The following is a 24,218-nucleotide window of genomic DNA, read 5'->3' as shown; positions in this document are numbered from 1 at the left end:
CAGAGTTCAAGTAACAAACACATTATTTATTATTTTTTATTTCACCTTTATTTAACCAGGTAAGCCAGTTGAGAACAAGTTCTCATTTACAACTGCGACCTGGCCAAGATAAAGCAAAGCAGTGCGATAAAAAAACAAAAAAAACAGAGTTACATATGGGGTAAAACAAAACATAAAGTCAAAAATACAAACAGAACATATATATACAGTGTGTGCGAATGTAGTAAGTTATGGAGGTAAGGCAATAAATAGGCCATAGTGCAAAATAGTTACAATTTCGTATTAACACTGGAATGATAGATGTGCAAAAGATGATGTGCAAATAGAGATATTGGGGTGCAAATTAGCAAAATAAATAACAATATGGGGATGAGGTAGTTGGGTGGGCTAATTTCAGATGGGCTATGTACAGGTGCAGTGATCGGTAAGCTGCTCTGACAACTGACGCTTAAAGTTAGTGAGGGAGATAAGAGTCTCCAGCTTCAGAGATTTTTGCAGTTCGTTCCAGTCATTTGCAGCAGAGAACTGGAAGGAACGGCGGCCAAAGGAAGTGTTGGCTTTGGGGATGACCAGTGAGATATACCTGCTGGAGCGCAGACTACTGGTGGGTGTTGCTATGGTGACCAGTGAGCTAAGATAAGATGGGGATTTGCCTAGCAGTGATTTATAGATGACCTGGAGCCAGTGGGTTTGGCGACGAATATGTAGTGAGGGCCAGCCAACAAGAGCGTACAGGTCACAATGGTAATTTCCTCTCAATCTTAAATAAACATGCCCCATTCAAAAAATACAGAACTAAGAACAGATATAGCCCCTGCTTCTCCTCAGACTTGACTGCCCTTGACCAGCACAAAAACATCCTGTGGCGTACTGCATTAGCATCGAATAGCCCCCGCGATATGCAACTTTTCAGGGAAGTTAGGAACCAATATACACAAGCAGTTAGGAAAGCAAAGGCTAGCTTTTTCAAACAGAAATGTGCATCCTGTAGCACTAACTCCAAAAAGTTTTGGGACACTGTAAAGTCAATAAGAGCACCTCCTCCCAGCTGCCCACTGCACTGTGGCTAGGAAACACTATCACCACCGATAAATCTGCAATAATCGAGAATTTCAACAAGCATTTCACTATGGCTGGCCATGCTTTCCACCTGGCTACCACTACCCCGGCCACCAGCTCTGCACCCTCCGCTGCAACTTGCACAATCCGGACCCTTTCTTTCTAAAACTAGCAGCCGAAATTGTCGAAAGCCAAGTTAACAAACAGTTCACCGACCATTTCGAATCCCACCGTACCTTCTCCGCTATGCAATCCGGTTTCCGAGCTGGTAATGGGTGCACCTCAGCCACGCTCAAGGTCCTAAACGATATTATAACCGCGATCGATAATAGACTGTACTGTGCAGCCGTCTTCATCGACCTGGCCAAGGCTTTCGACTCTGTCAACCACCGCATTCTTATTGGCAGACTAAATAGCCATGGTTTCTCAAATGACTGCCTCGCCTGGTTCACCAACTACTTCTCAGATAGAGTTCAATATGTCAAATCGGAGGGCCTGTTGTCTGGACCTATGGCAGTCTCTATGGGGGTGCCACAGGGTTCAATTCTTGGGCCGATTCTATTCTCTGTGTATATCAATGATGTCGCTCTTGCTGCTGGTGACTCTCAGATCCATCTCTACGCAGACGACACCATTTTGTATACATCTGGCCCTTCATTGGACACTGCGTTAACAAACCTCCAAACGAGCTTCAATGCCATACAACACTCCTTCCGTAGCCTCCAACTGCTCTTAAACACTAGTAAAACTAAATGCATGCTATTTAATCGAACGCTGCTGGCACCGCCCACCCGACTAGAATCACTACTCTCGATGGGTCTGACCTAGAGTATGTGGACAATTACAAATACCTAGGTGTCTGGTTAGACTGTAAACTCTCCTTCCAGACTCACATTAAGCATCTCCAATCCAAAGTTAAATCTAGAATCGGCTTCCTATTTCGCAACAAAGCCTCCTTCACTCATGCTGCCAAACATGCCCTCGTAAAACTGACTATCCTACCGATCCTTGACTTCGGCGATGTCATTTACAAAATAGCCTCCAACACTCTACTCAGCAAATTGGATGTAGTCTATCACAGTGCCATCCGTTTTGTCACCAAAGCCCCATATACTACCCACCACTGTGACCTGTACGGTCTTGTTGGCTGGTCCTCACTACATATTTGTCGCCAAACCCACTAGCTCCAGGCCATCTATAAATCACTGCTAGGCAAATCCCCACCTTACCTTAGCTCATTGGTCACCATAGCAACACCCACCCGTAGTATGCGCTCCAGCAGGTATATCTCACTGGCCATCCCCAAAGCCAACACCTCCTTTGGCCGCCATTCCTTCCAGTTCTCTGCTGCCAATGACTGGAACGAATTGCAAAAATCTCTGAAGCTGGAGACTCTTATCTCCCTCACTAACTTTAAGCATAAGTTGTCAGAGCACCTTACCGATCATTGCACCTGTACACAGCCCATCTGAAATTAGCCCACCCAACTACCTCATCCACATATTGATATTTATTTTGCTCATTTGCACCCCAGTATCTCTATTTGCACATCATCTCTTTCATCTCTATCATTCCAGTGTTAATACTAATTGTAATTATTTTGCACTATGGCCTATTTATTGCCTTACCTCCATAACTTGCTACATTTGCACACACTGTATATATATTTTCTGTTGTATTTTTGACTTTATGTTTTGTTTTACCCCATATGTAACTCTGTGTTGTTGTTTTTATCGCACTGCTTTGCTTTATCTTGGCCAGGTCGCAGTTGTAAATGAGAACTTGTACTCAACTGGCTTACCTGGTTAAATAAAGGTGAAAAAAATGTTTTATTTGATTTGTGGAGTTGTGAGCCCCCTAGTGGACATGTTGCGAATGACCAGCAATAAGCAAATTTGTACATTGGCGGTCACAGCGTGGATTTCACAGGCAGAGTTGATAACATCGGAGCGGATCAGTGCAGCGCAACTGTTGCTTGTTCAGGATCAGAAGAAGAAACGTTACAAAATCTTTAAAGGGTGGATCGCAAGATGACTTACAAAGTTTTGACAACACACTTGAGTCTTGACAAATATCAGAAGGAAGTAAGCCGGCGGTTTCCCTTGGAAGAAAATGTTTGAGAAGCCAGCCGGAGGAGTGTTCGGCATTAATCATCATAATGAGCGCAGGTGAATTGACAGGCTGTAGTTGATGAGAAATATTAATTTATTTCGATTGGGTTAGGCCGAGCATTTGAAAAGCAAGCTTAATTTACCTGTGTAGAGAATAGACATTACACAAACCTTATTATAGTCGCCTATTGACTTAAACAATAATACATTTGGGATTATATATATATATTTTCACAGGTAAAAATAATAATCACCACATTGTTGATTTGGTGGCCCTAGTGCATAGGCCTACAGTGTAGGTTAGTTTTGATTGTCGTTGTGCCTGCAGTATTGGGACAAAGTTGAATGCAAACAACTACAGAGCATGTATTTTAGGGGTTAACTCCCAAATGCCTGTGATGAGTAAAAATTCATCAACCAATAGATTCTTAATATAATGTCCATCAATCACAGTATACTCTTATTTTGTTTTTGTGTTGCAATAAGAAAAGGTAACTGTTCTCTTTGCTTTCAGTTGACTGTATTACATTGCATTGTTTTGTTTAGAAAAGTGGCACACTCAGATCAGGCCAAACTGAGTGGGAATAAATAATACAGAATAACAGTGTGGTTTTCAGACTGCTGATTTGCTCAAGGACAAGCCAAACCACCACCTCTCTCCCTTTGGATGCCTTTATCTCTATTTGTGTCAGCAGTTCAGTTCTATACTGAACAAAAATATAAATGCATAAATTTCTACGTTTTTACTGAGTTACAGTTCATATAAAGAAATAAGTCAATTGAAATAAATTCATTAGGCCCTACTCTATGGATTTCACATGACTGGGCAGGGGTGCAGCCATGGGTGGGCCTTGGAGGGCATAGGCCCACCCACTGGGGAGCCAGGCCCAGTAAATCAGAATGGGGACAGAATACTTCAGACAGAAATACTTCTCAGCTCACTAACAGGGACATAAACAAATTTGTGCACACAAGCTTTTTGTGCATATGGACAATCCCTGGGATTTCTTATTTCAGCTCATGAAACATGGGACCAATGCTTTACATGTTGCGTTTATATTTTTGTTCAGTGTACATGTTGCAGCTTTTGTCCTCAGCAGCTTGGGGACCTTGTTTGCAACACACACTTGTGTGTATCCCAGTGAGCACTCGCCTCGTGGACTCCTACACATATTTAAAAACACTGGATTGGCGTAACCATGGGATAGCGGGAGTTTCCACCATATTTCTTACACCAGTCCTTTCCTTTTAAATCCATGAGGAGAAGTGAACAAGTACAGAAGGGTGGAGAATTGGAACGGAGCTACTCCGTCTACTTGACCACTCAGCAGCAGACTACTGTACTGCTGTGAAGTGTGTGGAGAAAACAATAGTATTGTGATATGCCTGGTATGTTTGAATCAATTTTGAATTCAATCACTTTTTGACAGCACCCCTTTTGATTTTAACGAAACCTTCCATACATTTTTTCCCATTGTATTAGTGCTCAGAAATGGACTTTTTGGACCTGAATGCCAAAACATTCAAGAGATAAAGGTGCTAAAAGTTGACCCATTTTGCATACACCACCATACCATGAGACCTCCATGTCTTCATCACTGGAAAATATAATCGGTTGAGATTGATATAATTTAAAAGCTTACAAACAGGATTGTCAAACTATTTATTTTTTATTTTTATAAAATGTGTTATCCTTCAACATAATTATCTAAAAACGAGCATATTTCTATTTGCATACGTTGTAGCAACTCAAAAAACTTAGATGATGTTAAACAGGGTCTAAGCTACAACATATGCAAACATGAAAAAAAATCTGAGTGTGCGCTTTTAGATCGTTAAAGGATAAAAAATGACAATTTACAAACACTGTTTGTAAGCATTTAAATATCAAAGTCAATCGTTTCTATTTTCCAGTGATGAAGACATGGATGTCTCATGGTATGGTGGGGTATGCAAAATGTGTAAGCTTTGAGACCCTTTATCTCCTGAATGTTTTGGCATTCAGGTCCAAAAAGTCACTTTCTGACCACTTCTTCCACGGCCAAATGTATGAAAAGTTTTGTTTAAATCAAAAGGGATGCTCTCAAAAAGTGATTGAATTCAAATGGATTTACCCGTATGCCAACCCCCTGAGTGGAAATGTGCACGCACACACACAGGAAAGGTCTCTGACCCCTTTCTCCTTGTTAGCCCAGCATCTGTCAGCTTTTACAGAGCATTTCAATGTCATTTCTATTCTACAGTTCTGGGATTTTCAATTATTAATTCAATGTAATTTTTAGAGTTCTAACTTTTACTTTCAGTTAAGACTGTTTGACATGTAAGAGGGTGATGGTGTCACTTTTCCTTTGTTTTTAATGCCAGTTTCTCTCGCTCTCCAGGCATGCAGAAGCCACCGGTGGCCCCCAAACCAAAGATCACTCAGCCCCAGAAGCCAGGGCCCTCTCCCTCCTCGGCCCCCAAAAGAGATGGCCTCTATCTGGCTTCCCCCGGTACACCAAAGAAGGTTAAACCAGTTGTGGCCCCCAAACCACCATGCCTCACCACTGCAGTGGAGTCCAAACCGCTCTTATCAAAGACTGTACATCACAATCAGACCACAGTGAAAGATGGTCAGAGACCATCGGAAATGTCCAGAAGTATAGATCTTCTGAACTGCAGAAATGGAATACAGCAGCAACAGAACAAGAAACCAGATTGGGATTATATTATTCATATTTGTCTGTGTAGCCAGAAGAACTGTTTGTGTGTGGGGAACGATAACATGCCAGATGTAGTGATTGACCAAATTGAAAAAGACTTGGAAACGTTGCATTACAAAGGCAAAATGGAGGAATCCAGAATAAAGCTTGTTCCCAGATCTCGATCTCGAGAGAACAAAGGAGACCACAACAAGAGCCAAGCAGTTAACAACACTTTACCAGACGTCTGTGTACAGGCTGTGTTGCTGTCCACCAATAACCACCTCTTAAACACAAATCAGAACGTCAACTCAGACATTGGGACGTCATCACGCCCCGACATAAAGTGCCCTCTTCCTCAGGAGAGCACCCAGAGCAATGAAGCCAACGGTGGTGGTGACACCATCACCTCCTGTTGTTCTATTGATAGAGACACTGGCAAGCCCAATCAAAACCCAGCTGTCCATAGGAAGCCTCTCCCCCTCCCTGTACCATGGAAACCCAGGAAGTCTGCCCTGGTTGGACAGGAAGACCCAGAGGAGGGGAGGGAAGGGAGAGAGACAATAGTCAGAAAGGTGAAGGTGTCACTGGAGAGGAAGAGCAGCCCGTCTCTGTCTGTCAACGCACCAACTGCTCACGCACACAACATTCCTGTCCGCACCAGTGAAAGCTGGCAGGGTCTTTCATCGTCCAGGACACCCTGCCCTCCACCTGCACCTGCTCCCTCTTCCAGAAAGAAAGCCTTTCTGTCTGAACCTGAGAAGGGAGCACAGACCTCTGCCACCTCCTCCCATCCGCACCTCCCTCAGGATGTAACGGAGGAGAATAAGGGATGGGTGGATGACTGTGTCTGTGAAATGGAGTGTTCAGTAGACAAGGAGGTGATCCATGGTGTGATTACCTGTCATCCTTACTCGACCGGTTTGCCCAACCAGCTGGAGCTCAACTCCAACTGCCACTCGCCTCTCACCGTGGCAACCAGCTGGAGTTCCGAGGAAGATGGGGTGGCTCAAAGCAAGATGTCCGCCGTCCCCAAGAAACCACAGAGACACAGCTCCCCGGCAGCATTGGTACTGGAGAAGGAACTATCAGAAGAGGGAAAAGGGGAGAGAGGAAAGACCTCAGATAGTGATAATGATGGATGTGTACTCGCTAAGGGCGGTCAAGATGGCAGGGCTCTAAATGTGAAAGCTATGAGAGCACTCCCTGCAACCCCAGGGGAGCGACCAGGACCAGGAAGGAGCATCCTTCAGACGCTGGTATCACCTGTCTCTCGTAAGAACAGCATTGGTGAAACACTGACGCTGTCCAAGCTGCCTCGCTCCACCCTGGGGAAACAGAGAGCCAAGTCCTTCTCCTCTGCCGACTTCACCCGCTCCGAGGGACAGAAATGGAATTCCTTCCGGAGGCTCCTGGAGCTGAAGCTCTCTGTCAAGATGCTGCCCAAGCTGCTAGACAATGGAGGCCAGTCTGTAGACTGCACTGCAGCTTACGCAGAGGCTGAGCAGTGTGTGGATGGGGGTGGCCAAGATATGCGTTTTCAGGATCACCTGGACGTATCGGGCGCTCGCAGGTTCTCCTGTCCCCAGCTTGGGGTGATTGAGGTGGGGGTGGAGCAGAGCGTGGACGAGTTCCATTACCCCGGAGCGGCGCAGGCTCCGGAGGTGGAGTATGAGAATGTGCCTTATTACGAGGAGTTACCTGAGTATATCATCCTACCTGTGGGACTGGGACTGGGAAGTGGGGGGCCGGTGGGTACACCTCCCGACCAGTCGGACTGGCACAACCACCTGTATTATGATGATGATGATCATATGTACGAGGAACCGGAGCCGTACCATCCCCTGGAGAAAGACACTGAACATCAACAACAGAAGCATAGTGAGAGGTATTCTTGCTCTTTTTGTCGTCTTTCTCTCTTTTTCTTTCTTTTAAAGGGTTAAACATATTTTGTGTGTTTTATTGGAGAGAGGAGAGATACTGTAGTGGGAAAGATGGATGAAGAGTGAAAGTGTCACGAAGGCAGTGGGTCTGATTCGAACCCACAGCGATACAAAGTGACTCAAACTCTATTTGAGCGATTCCACGCCATCGTGGACGGGAAATATTTTTGTTATCTCAGATTATTCTGGCAAAAATATTATTATGATTATTTCAAAACTGCCCTTTTTGATTTTGTTCATTTTTAGACATATTGTTTAAAAGAATATACTCTACAAGTTTCCAGATTGGGCTCTCTGGTACTTTTGAAAGTATGACCCATTTTATACATAGAGATTGATATTATAGGTCATTAACCAATCACAGCCTTCCTTTAGGATTGTACATTCAGCAAATCACCAGCAGAGAGTTCCCTTTAAATCCATTTTCCACATCACTCTTTTGGTGGTGCTCCTATAATTGATCATTAGTATGTTGTGTTGGAAACTCTACTGAGGCTTGTTCTGTCTTAGTAGCACACCTTTCATAGGTTGGTGGTTATATTTGTAATGTATGTATGAAAAGTAGTTTCACTTACAGTAACAGTCAAAAGTTTGGACACACCTACTCATTCAAGGGTTTTTCTTATTTTATTTTAGAATAATAGTGAAGACATCAAAACGATGAAATAACACATATGGAATCATGTAGTAACCAAAAAAGTGTTAAATAAATCAACATATATTTTAAACTGTTACAGACCCATATCCATCCTGCCCTGCCTTTCAAAAGTTTTTGAAAGCCAAGTCAACAAACAGATCACCGACCATTTCGAATCCCACCGTACCTTCTCCGCTATGCAATCCGAGCTGGTCATGGGTGCACTTCAGCCACGCTCAAGGTCCTAAACGATATTATAACCGCGATCGATAATAGACAGTACTGTGCAGCCGTTTTCATTGACCTGGCCAAGGCTTTCGACTCTGTCAACCACCGCATTCTTATTGGCAGACTAAATAGCCTTGGTTTCTCAAATGACTGCCTCGCCTGGTTCACCAACTACTTCTCAGATAGAGTTCAATGTGTCAAATCGGAGGGCCTGTTGTCTGGACCTATGGCAGTCTCTATGGGGGTGCCACAGGGTTCAATTCTTGGGCCAACTCTTTTCTCTGTGTATATCAATGACGTCGCTCTTGCTGCTGGTGACTCTCAGATCCACCTCTACGCAGACGACACCATTTTGTATACATCTGGCCCTTCATTGGACACTGTGTTAACAAACCTCCAAACGAGCTTCAATTCCATACAACACTCCTTCAGTAGCCTCCAACTGCTCTTAAACACTAGTAAAACTAAATGCATGCTCTTCAACCGAACGCTGCTTGCACCCGCCCACCCGACTAGAATCACTACTCTAGACGGGTCTGACCTAGAGTATGTGGACAACTACAAATATCTAGGTGTCTGGTTAGACTGTAAACTCTCCTTCCAGACTCACATTAAGAATCTCCAATCCAAAGTTAAATCTAGAATCGGTTTCCTATTTCGCAACAAAGCCTCCTTCACTCATGCTGCCAAACATGCCCTCGTAAAACTGACTATCCTACCGATCCTTGACTTCGGCGATGTCATTTACAAAATAGCCTCCAACACTCTACTCAGCAAATTGGATGTTGTCTATCACAGTGCCATCCGTTTTGTCTCCAAAGCCCCATATAATACCCACCACTGTGACCTGTACGCTCTTGTTGGCTGGTCCTCACTACATATTCGTCGCCAAACCCACTGGCTCCAGGCCATCTATAAATCACTGCTAGGCAAATCCCTGCCTTATCTTAGCTCATTGGTCACCATAGCAACACCCACCCGTAGTCTGCGCTCCAGCGGGTATATCTCACTGGTCATCCCCAAAGCCAACACCTCCTTTGGCCGAAATTCCTTCCAGTTCTCTGCTGCCAATGACTGGAACAAATTGCAAAAATCTCTGAAGCTGGAGACACTTATCTCCCTCACTAACTTTAAGCATCAGTTGTCAGAGCACCTTACCGATCACTGCACCTGTACACAGCCCATCTGAAATTAGCCCGCCCAACTACCTCATCCCTATATTGTTATTTATTTTGCTCATTTGTACCCCAGTATCTCTATTTGCACATCATCTCTTGCACATCATTCCAGTGTTAATACTAAATTGTAATTATTTTGCACTATAGCCTATTTTATTGCCTTACCTCCATAACTTGCTAAATTTGCACACACTGTATATATATGTATTTCTGTTTCTGTATTTTTGATTTTTGACTTTGTTTTGTTTTACCCCATATGTAACTCTGTGTTGTTGTTTTTTTATCGCACTGCTTTGCTTTATCTTGGCCAGGTCGCAGTTGTAAATGAGAACTTGTTCTCAACTGGTTTACCTGGTTAAATAAAGGTGAAATAAAAAAAAAATAAAAAAAATATTTGAGATTCTTCAAATAGCCACCCTTTGCCTTGATGACAGCTTTGCACACTCTTGGCATTCTCTCAACCAGCTTCACCTGGAATTATTTTCCGACAGTCTTGAAGGATTTCCCACATATGCTGAGCACTTGTTGGCTGCTTTTCCTTCACTCTGCGGTCCGACTCATCCCAAACCATCTCAATTTGGTTGAGGTCGGGGGATTGTGGAGGCCAGGTCATAAATAATAAAAAGAATATGCCACTTAGCAGACGCTTTTATCCAAAGCGACTTACAGTCATGCGTGCATACATTTTTGTGTATGGGTGGTCCCAGGGATCGAACCCACTACCCTGGCGTTACAAGCGCCGTGCTCTACCAGCTGAGCTACAGAGGACCACATCTGATGCAGCACTCCATCACTCTCCTTCTTGGTAAAATAGCCCTTACACAGCCTGGAGGTGTGTTGGGTCATTGTCCTGTTGAAAAACAAATGATAGTCCCATTAAGCCCAAACCCGATGGGATGGCGTATCACTGCAGAATGCTGTTTTCTAAAAACCTGTTTTCGCTTTGTCATTATGTGATATTATGTGTAGATTGATGAGGAAACATGTTTATTTAATCCATTTAAGAATAAGGCTGTAATGATGTAAAAAGTCAAAGGGTCTGAATACTTCCCGAATGAACTGTATCTATCTACAGTCCAGTGGGATTTATGTTGTGTGTGTGTGTGTGTGTGTGTGTGTGTGTGACCCTTCCCTCAGAAACATCCAACATTTACAGTTGTGTCCTCTAGCAGTTAGCCTTATCCAGAGTGATGATTACATGGACTATCATTTTCACGTAACACTGTCTGTCACTCTTTTAGTGGTTTGTCATGACCATTTTAGCATCGAGGCCTATTCTTGTCAGACTTTTAAGGTATGGATCAGTATTATCGGTACTTGAACAACTGGCATTAAGCGCAGCACAGTTGGCGTTTGAAAATGTAAAGCAGCTCAGGATTACAGTTTGTGTAACAGTGTTTAGGGTTCTGTGCCTTGAACCAACAGCTTAGTGTGTTAGTCAGGCCACTTTGTTTCGGAGTGCAACAATCACATGCATCTAACACATGTTGAGCCTCTCAAAAATACAGCCATAGCATAGAATCTCTACTGTAAACAGGGCATGGCCTCAGTATGCACAGAGGAGACTACTTGAGGTAGCCACTCACCATGGCCCAGTTCTAAACCAGTACCTAACAACAATAGTTCTGCTACGCCTTTTGCTTGGCTAGGTGGTGTTTTCGTCATATTACAGCTTGTTGGAGTCAAGGGCCTAGGATTAGGGTAGAGATACCTGTTTGGAACCAGGCCTTTCTTATGTTTGGGTTGGCCTGTGACACCTATCCAAACCTTTCCTCAAGATCAAGTCAACAAGCAGCTAGGAGTAGAGAGGAGTGACCAGTTTGGAGCCGAGCTTTCTGTAATATTTGGGTTGGCGATAGTGTGGACATCCAGCCAAACCACTCTGACCCAAGGCAATAGTTTTTCTCTGTCTGTCATACATCTATTTCCTTTGTGTTCTCTGTGGTCACTCCAGGAAATGTTGGAATACTGCTGGACTGATGATTTTTCTTGTTCTGTAAGAAAGACACCTCCCTGAGTGTGATATGCTTACTCAGGCGTTTTATACCAACAAACCTCTCCTTCCTCTCTCCCTCTTTCACTGTCCTACTTTTATTTCACACTCTCCTCCACCCTTTCTCTCTCCTAGGTGTGTGTTTAGTGTGTGTTTGCGTATGTGCATTACTGACTAATCTACTGTCCTCCCAACAGGAGCTCTATAGATGAGGATATTGGCCAGATGGATGATGGACAGTCTAATGAGGATGAGGACATCATGGTTCACAGCTTGGATGAGGACGATGACAGTTCCTCCTCCAGCAAAGGAGAACCTGAGCAGCATGGGGAGAGGGGGGTGAGCTGCTAGAAAATAGATAGAAAATATGCCACTTAGCAGATGACTTGATATAAAGTTACTTTCAGTACAGTGAGTGCAAATCTAGTATATGATCCCTGCGAGAATGGAACCCACAATCTTGGTAAAAATGTAGTGATTGACTTAGTGTGTACCTGTGTTTGTACTAGGCTGACAGTGGTGCCAAGGAGAGCAAGATAGTTCACATTGCCAGGGAGATCATGAGCTCCAAGAATGTATTTGTCAATGTCCTGAAGCTTCTCCATATTGTAAGTATTTTGCCATCTTTGTGCTACATTTGATACAAAAAACAACGCGTTGAAAGACGTATCATACTCTACAGAACTGTGGCTTGTGTTTTACTGTACATATTATGAAATATCTAGTGAGAACTCCAGTATGTACTGTAAGTGAGACTCCTCCGTGTGTGTTGATTATGCTAACTACTGGGGCACAGTCCACCATGAGGGACTTACATTGGGTTTCTGGACCGTACACTACTTTCCTAGTTCCTCTCATCCGCATGGCTTACATTTCAGTATCTATCAGTCCTTTTAACTTAAACGTATGGTGCTCCACTGACACATTGATATTTCATGAACGTGGGGGCGCTGATTTGAACCCTGGTCCCCCCCTCTCTTCTGTCAGCTGAGCAGTGCAGTATGACTGTGAGCAGATGTAAACCACAGGAGATCCCTGCTACAGGGCCTTGGCCCCTTAGAGCCTATCTGGCACTGTATGTGTTGTGCTCTGCCCTGTAAGCAGTTGCTGTGCTGTCCGAGTTGTCCCATAAACCACAAAACAGCATCAAACACCTCCACCACCATCATCAGAAAGAGAAGCAGAAACAGCTTTCCCTGAGAGCCCCAAGGCTTTCCTCCTCTCATCCCCTCTTACTCCCCTCCTTTCCTGCTCCACTCTGGGTGTGTGTGTAGGGGGAGGGGGGGCTTTTAAAGTAAGACCGTTTGGTATAGAGGTCAGAGGTTGAGGATGGCTCATTCTTATGGCTCAGATCTAAGTGCATTGAAATGTTCCAAACTTGGAACATTTGGTGTGGTGTGCTTGCAGCCTAACACTTTTTACTGTGAAAAAAAAAAGAAAGCTATACAAAGACATTGTGTGTCCGTCTGTGTGTTGTGTGTCCTGTGTCTCTCTCTGTCTCTCCCATTGACCCGTCCATCGCTCCCCCTACAGGACTTCCGTGATGCGGTGGCAAAGGCGTCTCATCAAAGTGGGAAGCCTATTATAGAGGAGCGTATTCTGAACCAGATCCTGTACTACCTTCCTCAGCTCTATGAACTGAACCATGACCTGCTCAGCGAGCTGGAGGAGAGGGTCACACAATGGTAGTAGAACTGTACAATTGGAATTTGTGTATTCTAGTTATTCTAATGCTATGGCCAGAAGCAATAGTACCTGAATTAGAATTAGAATTATAGAATTAGAATTATAGAATTAGAATTATAGAATTAGAATTATAGAATGAGTCTATTTCTATGATCCGGGCTATTATTCTAAACTTTTCTCATAGGATTGCTAATCTAGGATCAGACCCCCCCCCCCTCCCCTGTCCATATTATCTTATTCATTATGATCAAAAAGACTAAACTCATCCTATATCAGCACTCCTACTCTGAGATGTCTGTGAATACGGGCCCGGAACCACCACTAGCACTCATATCCATCACCATCACCATAAATTACAACTATGACAAAAGAATATCGCCTACATACATCACTGACATCAAACACACATCTATCATTCCTGACACAGGCGGCCAGTGGCACCTTAATTGGGGAGGACAGGCTTACAGTAATGGCTGGGACGGAATAAATGGAATGGTATCAAACACACCAAACACATGGTTTCCATGTGTTTGATCCCATTCCATTCACTCCATTCTGCCATTATTATGAGCCTGTCCTCCCCTCAGCAGCCTCCTGTGATAATAATAATAATAATATGCCATTTAGCAGACGCTTTTATCCAAAGCGACTTACAGTCATGCGTGCATAAAACATTTTTTGTGTATGGGTGGTCCCGGGGATCGAACCCACAACCTTGGCGTTACAAGCGCCGTGCTCTACCAGCTGAGCTACAGAGGACCAGTGATTCCTGAGGTAAACCACAGATTAAGGTGTAACTGTCAACTAAAATGCCTGCTCCATCTTTTCCCAATACTGTGATAATTCTAACCCTGAAATAAAGGTTTTAAAGACATCTTGCTCTCTGTCTGACTGTGCTTTTTTGACCTGAAGGGTATACTACAAAGCAGGATCAATGAATTAGCCAGCTAACTTCGATACACAACCATAAATAACCACACATTTTCAGATTAAGAAAGCTAAACTTAGATATGTGTTTTTGGTTGTTGATTCAACTATATCATGCCCATTTCAAGCGTAACTCCTTATTCTTAAGAAAGATATGTCAGAATATTTCGGTAAATTAGCTGGCAAACTCATTGATCCTACCTTGTAGTATACCCCTCAGGGACGAGCATGGTCGGCTAGCGGACATCTTCGTGAAGAAAGGGCCCTATCTGAAGATGTACTCGACATATATCAGAGAGTTTGAAAATAATGTGGCTCTACTGGACGAGCAGAACAGGAAGAACCCAGCCTTTGCTGCAGTAGTGCGGAAATTTGAGGTAAACGGACTGGGGAAACCTATTTTCTGTGTGTGTGTGTGATTTGTTTAAAGTTAAAGGTGTGTGTATCTTTGTTTGTTAGTCGATCTGTGAGTGTGTGTACTAAAGTGTTTATTCTTTGTCTCAGGCTAGTCCCTGCTGTGCCAGCCTGGCTCTGAAGCATTACCTACTGAAGCCTGTTCAGAGGATTCCCCAGTATCAGCTGCTGCTCACAGGTAACTAAGGTGTCTCTCTGGTTTCACAGACAAGCTTAGTCCTGAGTGGTGTACTACAAATAGGATAACTAGCACGGGTTCCATCCAATTGGCGACAGATTTTAATATGAATATTCTAGAATCCGCATAAAGAAAATATGTGCATTTTCCCACCAGTGGTATGTTTCCACCAAATGGACTTGTTGCGGATAAAAATCAGTGCGTGATGATGTAGTGCACAAAAAAAAAGTGCAATGTGTTTCCATCACATTTTCAACTCTACCGACAGTTCTGTCACAAAAATTGTTGCGTTAAATAGCAAATGTGCCTACTCTGGTCTTGGCACCTGCGCTCTAGGCAACAGTTCACAGATACAGTGCGGGTAGGCTGTGCAGGTTGTCTAGTCTACATGATCAGATTATTATGGATAAGAGCGAGAATATTTGTATTTGTCAAATGGCAGTCAAGCATCGATCATTATGTCACCAGAATAAGTACCTTGATATTTATTGGAAAGCAGCATTAAGCTCATCACCGTGCACTTTCACCCCCCTGTGAAGTTCATCATAAGTTATTTCATCTGTAGCCTAATAAACTGCATGGTTTCCAGAGTCGTAGTGGGAGGACCACACACCATATCATCGCGTGACTCCAAATTTAATTTGATATGATGGTTATTATGTCAATATTTGCGCATAGGCATTTCCACCGCCATTTCCCACATAGTACATTTTACAGACACAAAAAGATCCCACCATGTCAAACGAACAAATTATCTGTCAGCATTTATAAAATTACACCCAAACTTCCGGTTTCTATCATAGCTGTCGTGATTTTTCTATATACGATATGACTACTCGCATAAAAACTGTGGATAGAAACGTGGTTAATGAGTTCGCCAGCTAACTTGGATAAATAACCGGAAATAACTATTGATTTTCTAGTTTATTAAGAATGCTAAACTTATGTGTTTTTGGTTCTTGAGTCAATCAGACCATGCCCATTTCAAGTTTATCTATAAAAAAATAAAAATAAAGGCATTTCAGAATATTTAGGCAATTTAGCTGGCTAATTCATTGATACTGCTTGGTAGTGTATACCCCTCTGGACTAAAAGGCATACTCAATGGAAAATGTCTTCAAAAACACATAGAGAAATGTAATAACACTTTGACAGATCATTGCACAATAACACCCAAAATAACCGCAAAAAACAGTAAACAACTCAACACATTCACACGGCCAAGTGTTGAATTTGTCGTACACTGCCATCTACTGGTAAAATAAGTGCACTGCAAACATAATTCTTCACCTATTCAAGCCAGTCAAAATAAGATTTTGAAGTGCGGTCAAAATCTGATTTGGTGGCAAAACAAGCTTTAGCATGAGTGAGGGTTTAGCATCCCATGAGCTTATTGGACTAAAGGACGCACAGCTCTGAACAGTGCCAAAATGTGAAGAATGTCTCTCGCCATATCACTCTTGTATAATTCCACTACACAAGCACATTTTGGATGTTGTATACTAGGATATTTGATTGTTAGATTACATTCCAGGAATTTACTACACAATACAAGACACTTGTATTGACCTATTGTACTGCCAATTGTCTGTTCCTTGTATTATATCATTGGGTTGAGCATGTTCCCTGTTCTCTAAAATGGTGTGTAATTTCAGACTACCTGAAGAACCTGTCTCCAGACTCAGCAGATTACAAAGACACGCAAGGTATAGCGAAGCACTTGGTTTCATGGTCAAGGATATCCCTGCATCATTCTAGATGCATTTATTTTACATGTACCTCTTAGTAGAGCAAATGGAAGAGCCGGTTCCAGGCATAAGTGACATAAGCAGCTGCTTAGGGCCACCGACCGCTAGGGGGCCCCCGACCCAATTGTATTATTTAAAAAAAATAGGAACTCAGTCGGGGTCTCAACTTACTATTGAGAGTAAGAATACGCAATTTCGAAATTTGGTTGTACTTCAGCAGTTTTTCTCTTATGTCAGTCACTGACAGCCACTCAATTAGCCATGTCAGCTAACAATTTTTAGATTGGTAGGTAGTCTAGCCAGCTATCTAAACTTGTAGTAATCATGACTGAATACCGACCGGGCACGCAGGGCACGTGCCCAGGGGCCCTGACCTCCAGGAGGCCCTCATTGATTTTGTTAGTCATTTTCACTCAGAAATCATAATAACATGGCATAAGTCCTTACAAAATGAATAGAATTGCAGCAAATTAGCTGTAAAACTGCATTTCTTTTCTCTCTGTCCCATTGCAAAATGTGTGGAATTGCAGAAAACTTGCTTTAAAGGTACAATGCAGCCGATTTTAACTCAATATCAAATCATTTCTGTTTAACAATTAAGTACCTTACTGTGATTGTTTTCAATTAAAATTGACAAAAATAAACTTCTTAGCAAAAGTTTTGCTAGGACTGTCTGGGAATGGTCTGAGTGGGAGGGTAAAACTGAAAATTAGCTGTTATTGGCAGATATGTTTGAAACTCTCTTTCTTATTGGTGTATTTACTAATTTACTGCATGGGAATGTCACCATGGAAGGCCAAAACTACATCCCACCAAAATAGGCTGAAATTTCAGGCGGTCTTTTCAAACAGCTCTTACACTAAAAGGGCATTATCAGCATTTTCACAATTTCACAGTATTTTTATTCCACCCTCATTGTATGTGTATGTACAGTACCAGTCAAAGGTGTGGACACACCTACTCATTCAAGGGTTTTTCTTTATTTTGACTATTTTCTGCATTACTGAGTTTGAATGTAGGCCTTGAAAGACATCCACAGGTACACCTCCAATTGACTCAAATAATGTCAATTAGCCTATCAGAAGCTTCTAAAGCCATGACATCATTTTCTGGAATTTTCCAAGCTGTTTAAAGGCACAGTCAACTTATAATATGTAAACTTCTGACCCACTGGAATTGTGATACAGTGAATTAGAAGTGAAATAATCTGTCTGTAAACAATTGTTGGAAAAATGACTTGTGTCATGCACAAAGTAGATGTCCTAACCGACTTGCCAAAACTATAGTTTGTTAACAAGATATTTATGGAGTGGTTGAAAAACGACTGTATGTATGTATGTATGTATGTGTGTGTGTGTGTGTGTGTGTGTGTGTGTGTGTGTGTATATATATATATATATATATATATATATATATATACACTGAACAAAAATATAAACGCAACAATTTCCAAGATTTTACTGAGTTACAGTTCATAGAAGGAAATCAGTCAATTGAAATAGATTCATTAGGCCCTAGTCTATGGATTTCACAGGACAGGGGTACTACCATGAGTGGGCCTGGGAGGGCATAAGCCCACCCACTTGGGAGCCAGGCCCACCCACTCGGGAGCCGGGCCCAGCCAATCAGAATGAGTTTTTCCCCCACAAAAGGGCTTTATTACAGATAGAAATACTCCTCAGATTTTACAGAAATAGTAGCCTAATTCTGTATCTCTATATCCACCCACAGCAGCCCTTGGCATAGTGAAGGAGGTAGCGAACCATGCCAATGACATCATGAAACAGGGGGTGAGAAGAATATATATATTTACCCATCTCTAAGATCCGTAGCTTTAAGAGTCTTGCTTGAATATTAGATAATAATCTTTCTCTCCTTTAGGATAACTTCCAGAAACTGATCCAGGTTCAGTGCCGTCTGAATGGTCACCATGAACTCGTCTTGCCTGGGAGGGTGTTCCTGAAAGAGGGTGTTCTGATGAAGCTCTCTAGGAAGGTCATGCAGCCCAGGATGTTCTTCCTGGTGAGTAGGAAATGAAATGAGCCTGTCTTAATTTGGCACATTCAGATAGTGCCCCTTTGATCATTTTCTTCCGTTTTGTCAACCTAGTCAACCTAGTTGTGCCTCCTTTCTGCCTGCACAGGTTTGTTCTTGAGTAATGGAGTGTCTTGATGAGCAATTCGAGTGAACAAAATGATTGTATTTTTATCTAGTTCAACGACACATTGCTGTACACCACCCCTGTTCAGTCTGGACAGTTCAAACTCAACAACATGCTCTCACCGGCTGGGATGAAGGTAGGAACTCCTGATTGTGTCTTAAATGGCACCCTATTGCACCTGTGTCATTTTTTAACCTCACATTCAATCATAGTTTTATATGTTCTTCCACCACAAAACTACTCAGTGGCCGGTTTATTAGGTACACCACCCCGTTAACGAAGATGGTTCGCTCCTACAGACAGTGAGTCACGTGGCCGTGGCTTGCTATATAAAGCAGGCAGATAGCCCTTCATTTACTGTTCGATTGAACGTTAGAATGGGCAAAATGAGTGACCTAATCGACTTTGAACGTGATATGATAATCGTCGATGCCAGGGCACTGGTTCCAATATCTCAGAAACGGCCGGCCTCCTGGGCTTTTCACGCACAACAGTGTCAAGGGTTTACTGAGAATGGTGCAACAAACAAAAAACGTCAAGTCAGCAGCAGTCCTATGGGCGAAAACCGCTTGTTGATGAGAGGTCGAAGGAGAATGCCAAGAATCGTGCAAGCTAACAGGCGGGCCACACACAGGCAAATAATGGCGCAGTACAACAGTGGTGTGCAGAACGGCATCTCGGAACGCACAACTCTTCGGTCCTTATCACGGAGGGGCTATTGCAGCAGACAACCACACCGGGTTCCACTCCTATCAGCTAAAAACAAGAAGAAGTGGCTACAGTAGGCACGCAATCACCAACACTGGAGAATTGAGGAGTGGAAAAACATCGCCTGGTCCAACGAATCCCGGTTCCTGTTGCGTCATGCTGAAGTCAGGATTTGGCGTAAGCATGGCCCCATCCTGCCTGGCGTCAACGGTACAGACTGGTTGCGGTGGTGTAATGGTGTGGGGAATGTTTTCCTGGCACACGTTCGATCCCTTGATACCAATTGAGCAACGTTTCATTCCCCCAAAGAATTCAGGCTGTTCTGGAGGAAAAGGGTGGTCTGACCCGGTACTAGATGGGTGTAGCTAATAAACTGGCCACTGAATGTATATTATCTTGTAATAGTTTTATGTTAACAATTAATTTAATTGCAGGTGAGCAAGCCTAGCCAAGAGGCCTATCAGAATGAGCTGACCATTGAGAGTGTGGAACGCTCCTTCATACTCTCTGGCAGGTAAGAATGTAACGCTATGCTACACTATGAACTACTGTTCCCTGAAGGAGGGAAATGAGGTTCAACATACTATGGGGAGTCGCATCCTTGCGGCTTTGATAAAAGGAACTTAAATCACGCCTGACAAGGCCAATGAAATCTGCGCCTCACTGGAAGCCCCGTCTTCCACAGGTGATAAGCGTGAGGTACGGATTAATTTATTCCGTTTAAAACCGTGTGGGGCAGTGTGGGGCCAAACAGGTGTTGTACCTTGTTTCCCTCCTCCAGGAGGTAGTCACCTGGAATGCATTTGAATTAACAGGTGTGCCTTGTTAAAAGTTAATTTGTGGAATTGCTTTCCTTCTTAATGCGTGTGAGCCAATCAGTTGTGTTGTGACAAGGTAGGGGGGTATACAGAAGATAGCCCTATTTGGTAAAAGACCAAGTCCATATTATGTCAAGAACAGCTCAAATAAGCAAATAGAAACGACAGTCCATCATTACTTTAAGACATGAAGGTCAGTCAATACGGAACATTTCAAGAACTTTTTCTTCAAGTGCAGTCCCAAAAACCATCAAGTGCTATGATGAAACTGGCTCTCATGAGGACCGCCACTAGAATGGAAGACCCAGAGTTACCTCTGCTGCAGAGGATAAGTTCATTAGAGTTACCAGCCTCAGAAATTGCAGCCCAAATAAATGCTTCACAGAGTTCAAGTCACAGACACATCTCAACATCATCTGTTCAGAGGGGACTGTGTGAATCAGGTCTTCATGGTCGAATTGCTGCAAAGAATCCACTACTAAAGGACACCAATAATAAGAAGAGACCTGCGCAGGCCAAGAAACACGAGCAGGCTGTGTAAGGGCTATTTGACAAAGAAGGAGAGTGGTGGAGTGCTGCATCAGATGACCTGGCCTCCACAATCCCCCGACCTCAACCCAATTGAGATGGTTTGGGATGAGTCTTACGGCAGAGTGAAGGAAAAGCAGCCAACAAGTGCTCAGCATACGTTGGAACTACTTCAAGACTGTTGGAAAAGCTTTCCAGGTGAAGCTGGTTGAGAGAATGCCAAGAGTGTGCAAAGCTGTCATCAAGGCAAAGGGTGGCTATTTGAAGAATCTCAAATATAAAATATATTTTGATTTCTTTAACACTTTTTTGGTTACTAAATGATTCCATATGTGTTATTTCATCATTTTAGGAGCGTCAGGTAATTGATATGCAGTGTGCTCCGCGCCACTGTCCATACACCCCGAATTGAGCTGCCATCGTACAGTGCACCCCACCCTAGGGGGGATGTGTCTGTTGTGATCACCCTGCGTGTTACAACTCAACTCATGGGAGGCCCCCTGACAATAGCAGTGGGTGCCACCACTGGGCCAGACCCTGTAGGCTCTATGGGTACACCAAAAGCGATCGGTTTAGGCTGTGAAATGCATCTAGGTGAGCAACTTGCACTCAGCACTGGAAAGGCCGCAGCAACAATAGCCCCAGGCGAACGGCTTCTATCACAGAAGCCATCATCCCCAGTAGACCTAGGCACTGGCGAAAACACCCAGCTGAGATTTGGTTAATCAGAGCCAGAGTGAGTCGAACTCGAGTCCCAGAAACGGAATGCGCTGAGATGGAGTCAGACAGCTAATTTTCTGGTTTCCTATGAAGCCTAGAGACTGAGTATGGGACACCAGCACGTATGCGTGTAACACTGCTTTCCCCCAGACCGTCAACTGTAATAGCCGGCGGCTCGTAAGCATTCTGAATTCATAGACTCTTACGTGCTTGCTGAGGACCCATAGATCTAGAACGGGGCGTAAAGTCCCGACCCCTTTTAGGAACCAGGATTTACCGGCTGTACCAGCCGTCCTGGAGCCGACATAGAAACCACTCCGATTGCCTGTTTCTGGAGACGGAATATTCCCTCACTCAAAACGGAGGCCTCGGGACCAGTCGATGTGATGACCCCGCAGGAGTGTGGGGGACGCGCAACAAATTGTACCCTGACGTCACTATTCACACGATCCAGAGCAACACTGCACATGCAAGCCGTTGGTTCGAGCAGAGAACGAGCCTCCCGTCAATTGCCATCTGAAGGAGTGGGACGCCACATTGTGGACAGGGAGAGATTGGTTCTTCTCGACCACCATGTGTCTGGATGTGGAGAAGGAACACTTTCCATTGAACCCATATGTGGGAGACGCAACACTTTTAACACCGATGATCACTTGAACTTTGGGTTGACAACTGTGTTTATGCGCCACTTCTGTCCCATCAAGCCTCACTCAGTTTAGGCAGTAAGATGCGTCCCGGCACCCAGCGCTGTACCGCACACGTTTAAAAATAGACTCAGGGAAAAAACGCTATCATGAAGGTTATCATGCCCACCAGTCATAGGTACCGGTGCCACAGAACCTTGTAACACAGCTGGAAAAGGGACAGACAGCTCTGTACGATTTGTAATTTAATCTAATTACCAGGAATAAAACCAATTGTTTATAGAACCCATAAACTCTATCACTAAGCACCTCATAGGGACTAGTGAGCTGCTGGCAGGAATCGGCAATGAATCCCAGTAATGTGCCACCTATGGGGAGGAGTGCCCCCTTGTGGACAGAGTGAATCGCCCAACTCCTTACTCTCACCCTGGGGAGATTTACACTACATGTCAAAAAGTAGGTCGACACCTAATCGACGAACCTCTCATTCCAAAATAATGGTCATTAATATGGAGTTGGTCCCCCCTTTGTTGCTATAACAGCCTCCACTCTTCTGGGAAGGCTTTCCAATAGATGTTGGAACATTGCTGCAGGGAATTGCGTCCATTCAGCCACAAGCATTATTTAGGTTGGGCACTGATGTTGGGCGATTAGGCCTGGCTCGAAGTCGGCGTTCCAATTCATCCCAAAGGTGTTCGATGGGGTTGAGGTCAGGGCTCTGTGCAGGCCAGTCAAGTTCTTCCACACCGATCTCGACAAACCCATTTCTGTATGGACCTCGCTTTGTGCAGGGGGGCATTGTCATGTCGAAACAGGAAAGGGCCCCAAACTGTTGCCACAAACTTCTAAGCATGGAATCGTCTAGAATGTCATTGTATGCTGTAGCGTTAAGATTTCCCTTCACTGGAACTAAGGAGCCCGAACCATGAAAAACAGCCCCAGACCATTATTCCTCCTCCACCAAACTTTACAGTTGGCATTATGCATTGGGGCAGGTACGTTCCCCTGGCATCCGCCAAACCCAGATTAGTCTGTCGGACTGCCAGATGGTGAAGCGTGATTCATCACTCCAGGGAACACGTTTCCACTGCTCCAGAGTCCAATGGTGGCGATCTTTACACCCCTCCAGCCGACGCTTGGCATTGCGCATGGTGATCTTAGGCTACTCGACATGGAAACCCGTTTCATAAAGCTCCTGATGAACAGCTCTTGTGCTGACATTGCTTCCAGAGGCAGTTTGGAACTCGGTAGTGCTTGTTGCAACCGAGGACAGACGATTTTCAGCACTCGGCGGTCCTGTTCTGTGAGCTTGTGTGGCCTACCACTTCGCGGCTGAGCCGTTGTTGCACCTTGACGCTTCCACTTCACAATAACAGCACTTACAGTTGACCGTGGCAGCTCTAGCAGGCCAGACATTTTATGAACTGACTTGTTGGAAAGGTGGCATCCTATGACGATGCCACGTTGAAAGTCACTGAGCTCTTCAACACAGGCCATTCTACTGACAATGTTTGTCTATGGAGATTGCATGGCTGTGTGCTGGATTTTATACACCTGTCAGGTGTGGCTGAAAACGGGTGTGGCTGAAATAGCCGAATCCACTAATACTTTTGGCCATGTAGTGTATGTAACAGAGGGAGTATTAAACATGGACAAGCTTCCAACCTAAGTTGCGCTTCCACAAGTCTGTATAGTGTGGATGAAGCCCGGCCCCTTATGGACATAGGGGGCTCCGTCAATGGCTGACGTAGCACCCCGTTTGGCCGTAACCAAACGTGGGGGTACTGACATCATGTTTTTGTGGAGGGGCGCACTGGTCGCTCGGATACGTGCTAAGGTCCCTCTGTTTATTATCT

The 24,218-nt window shown here is 44.0% G+C and overlaps 1 protein-coding gene across 1 annotated transcript in view; it reads left to right on the top strand.

The window, feature by feature from the left end:
* LOC311137005 (FYVE, RhoGEF and PH domain-containing protein 6-like) overlaps nucleotides 1-24,218 on the top strand; it is a gene marked incomplete at both ends in the record, with an annotated part of 43,839 nt that overhangs the window by 10,253 nt on the left and 9,368 nt on the right. The window contains 11 exon segments of the mRNA XM_084171333.1: nucleotides 5,552-7,739; nucleotides 12,028-12,169; nucleotides 12,340-12,438; nucleotides 13,364-13,515; nucleotides 14,664-14,820; nucleotides 14,948-15,035; nucleotides 16,691-16,741; nucleotides 18,515-18,573; nucleotides 18,665-18,805; nucleotides 18,997-19,080; nucleotides 20,087-20,166. Coding sequence (XP_084027459.1) covers nucleotides 5,552-7,739; nucleotides 12,028-12,169; nucleotides 12,340-12,438; nucleotides 13,364-13,515; nucleotides 14,664-14,820; nucleotides 14,948-15,035; nucleotides 16,691-16,741; nucleotides 18,515-18,573; nucleotides 18,665-18,805; nucleotides 18,997-19,080; nucleotides 20,087-20,166 — 3,241 coding nt within the window.

This window comes from Coregonus lavaretus (genome assembly GCF_964263955.1).
Source record: "Coregonus lavaretus genome assembly, chromosome: 11".
NCBI lineage: Eukaryota > Metazoa > Chordata > Actinopteri > Salmoniformes > Salmonidae > Coregonus > Coregonus lavaretus.
This window is presented reverse-complemented; position numbering and strand designations above follow the sequence as displayed.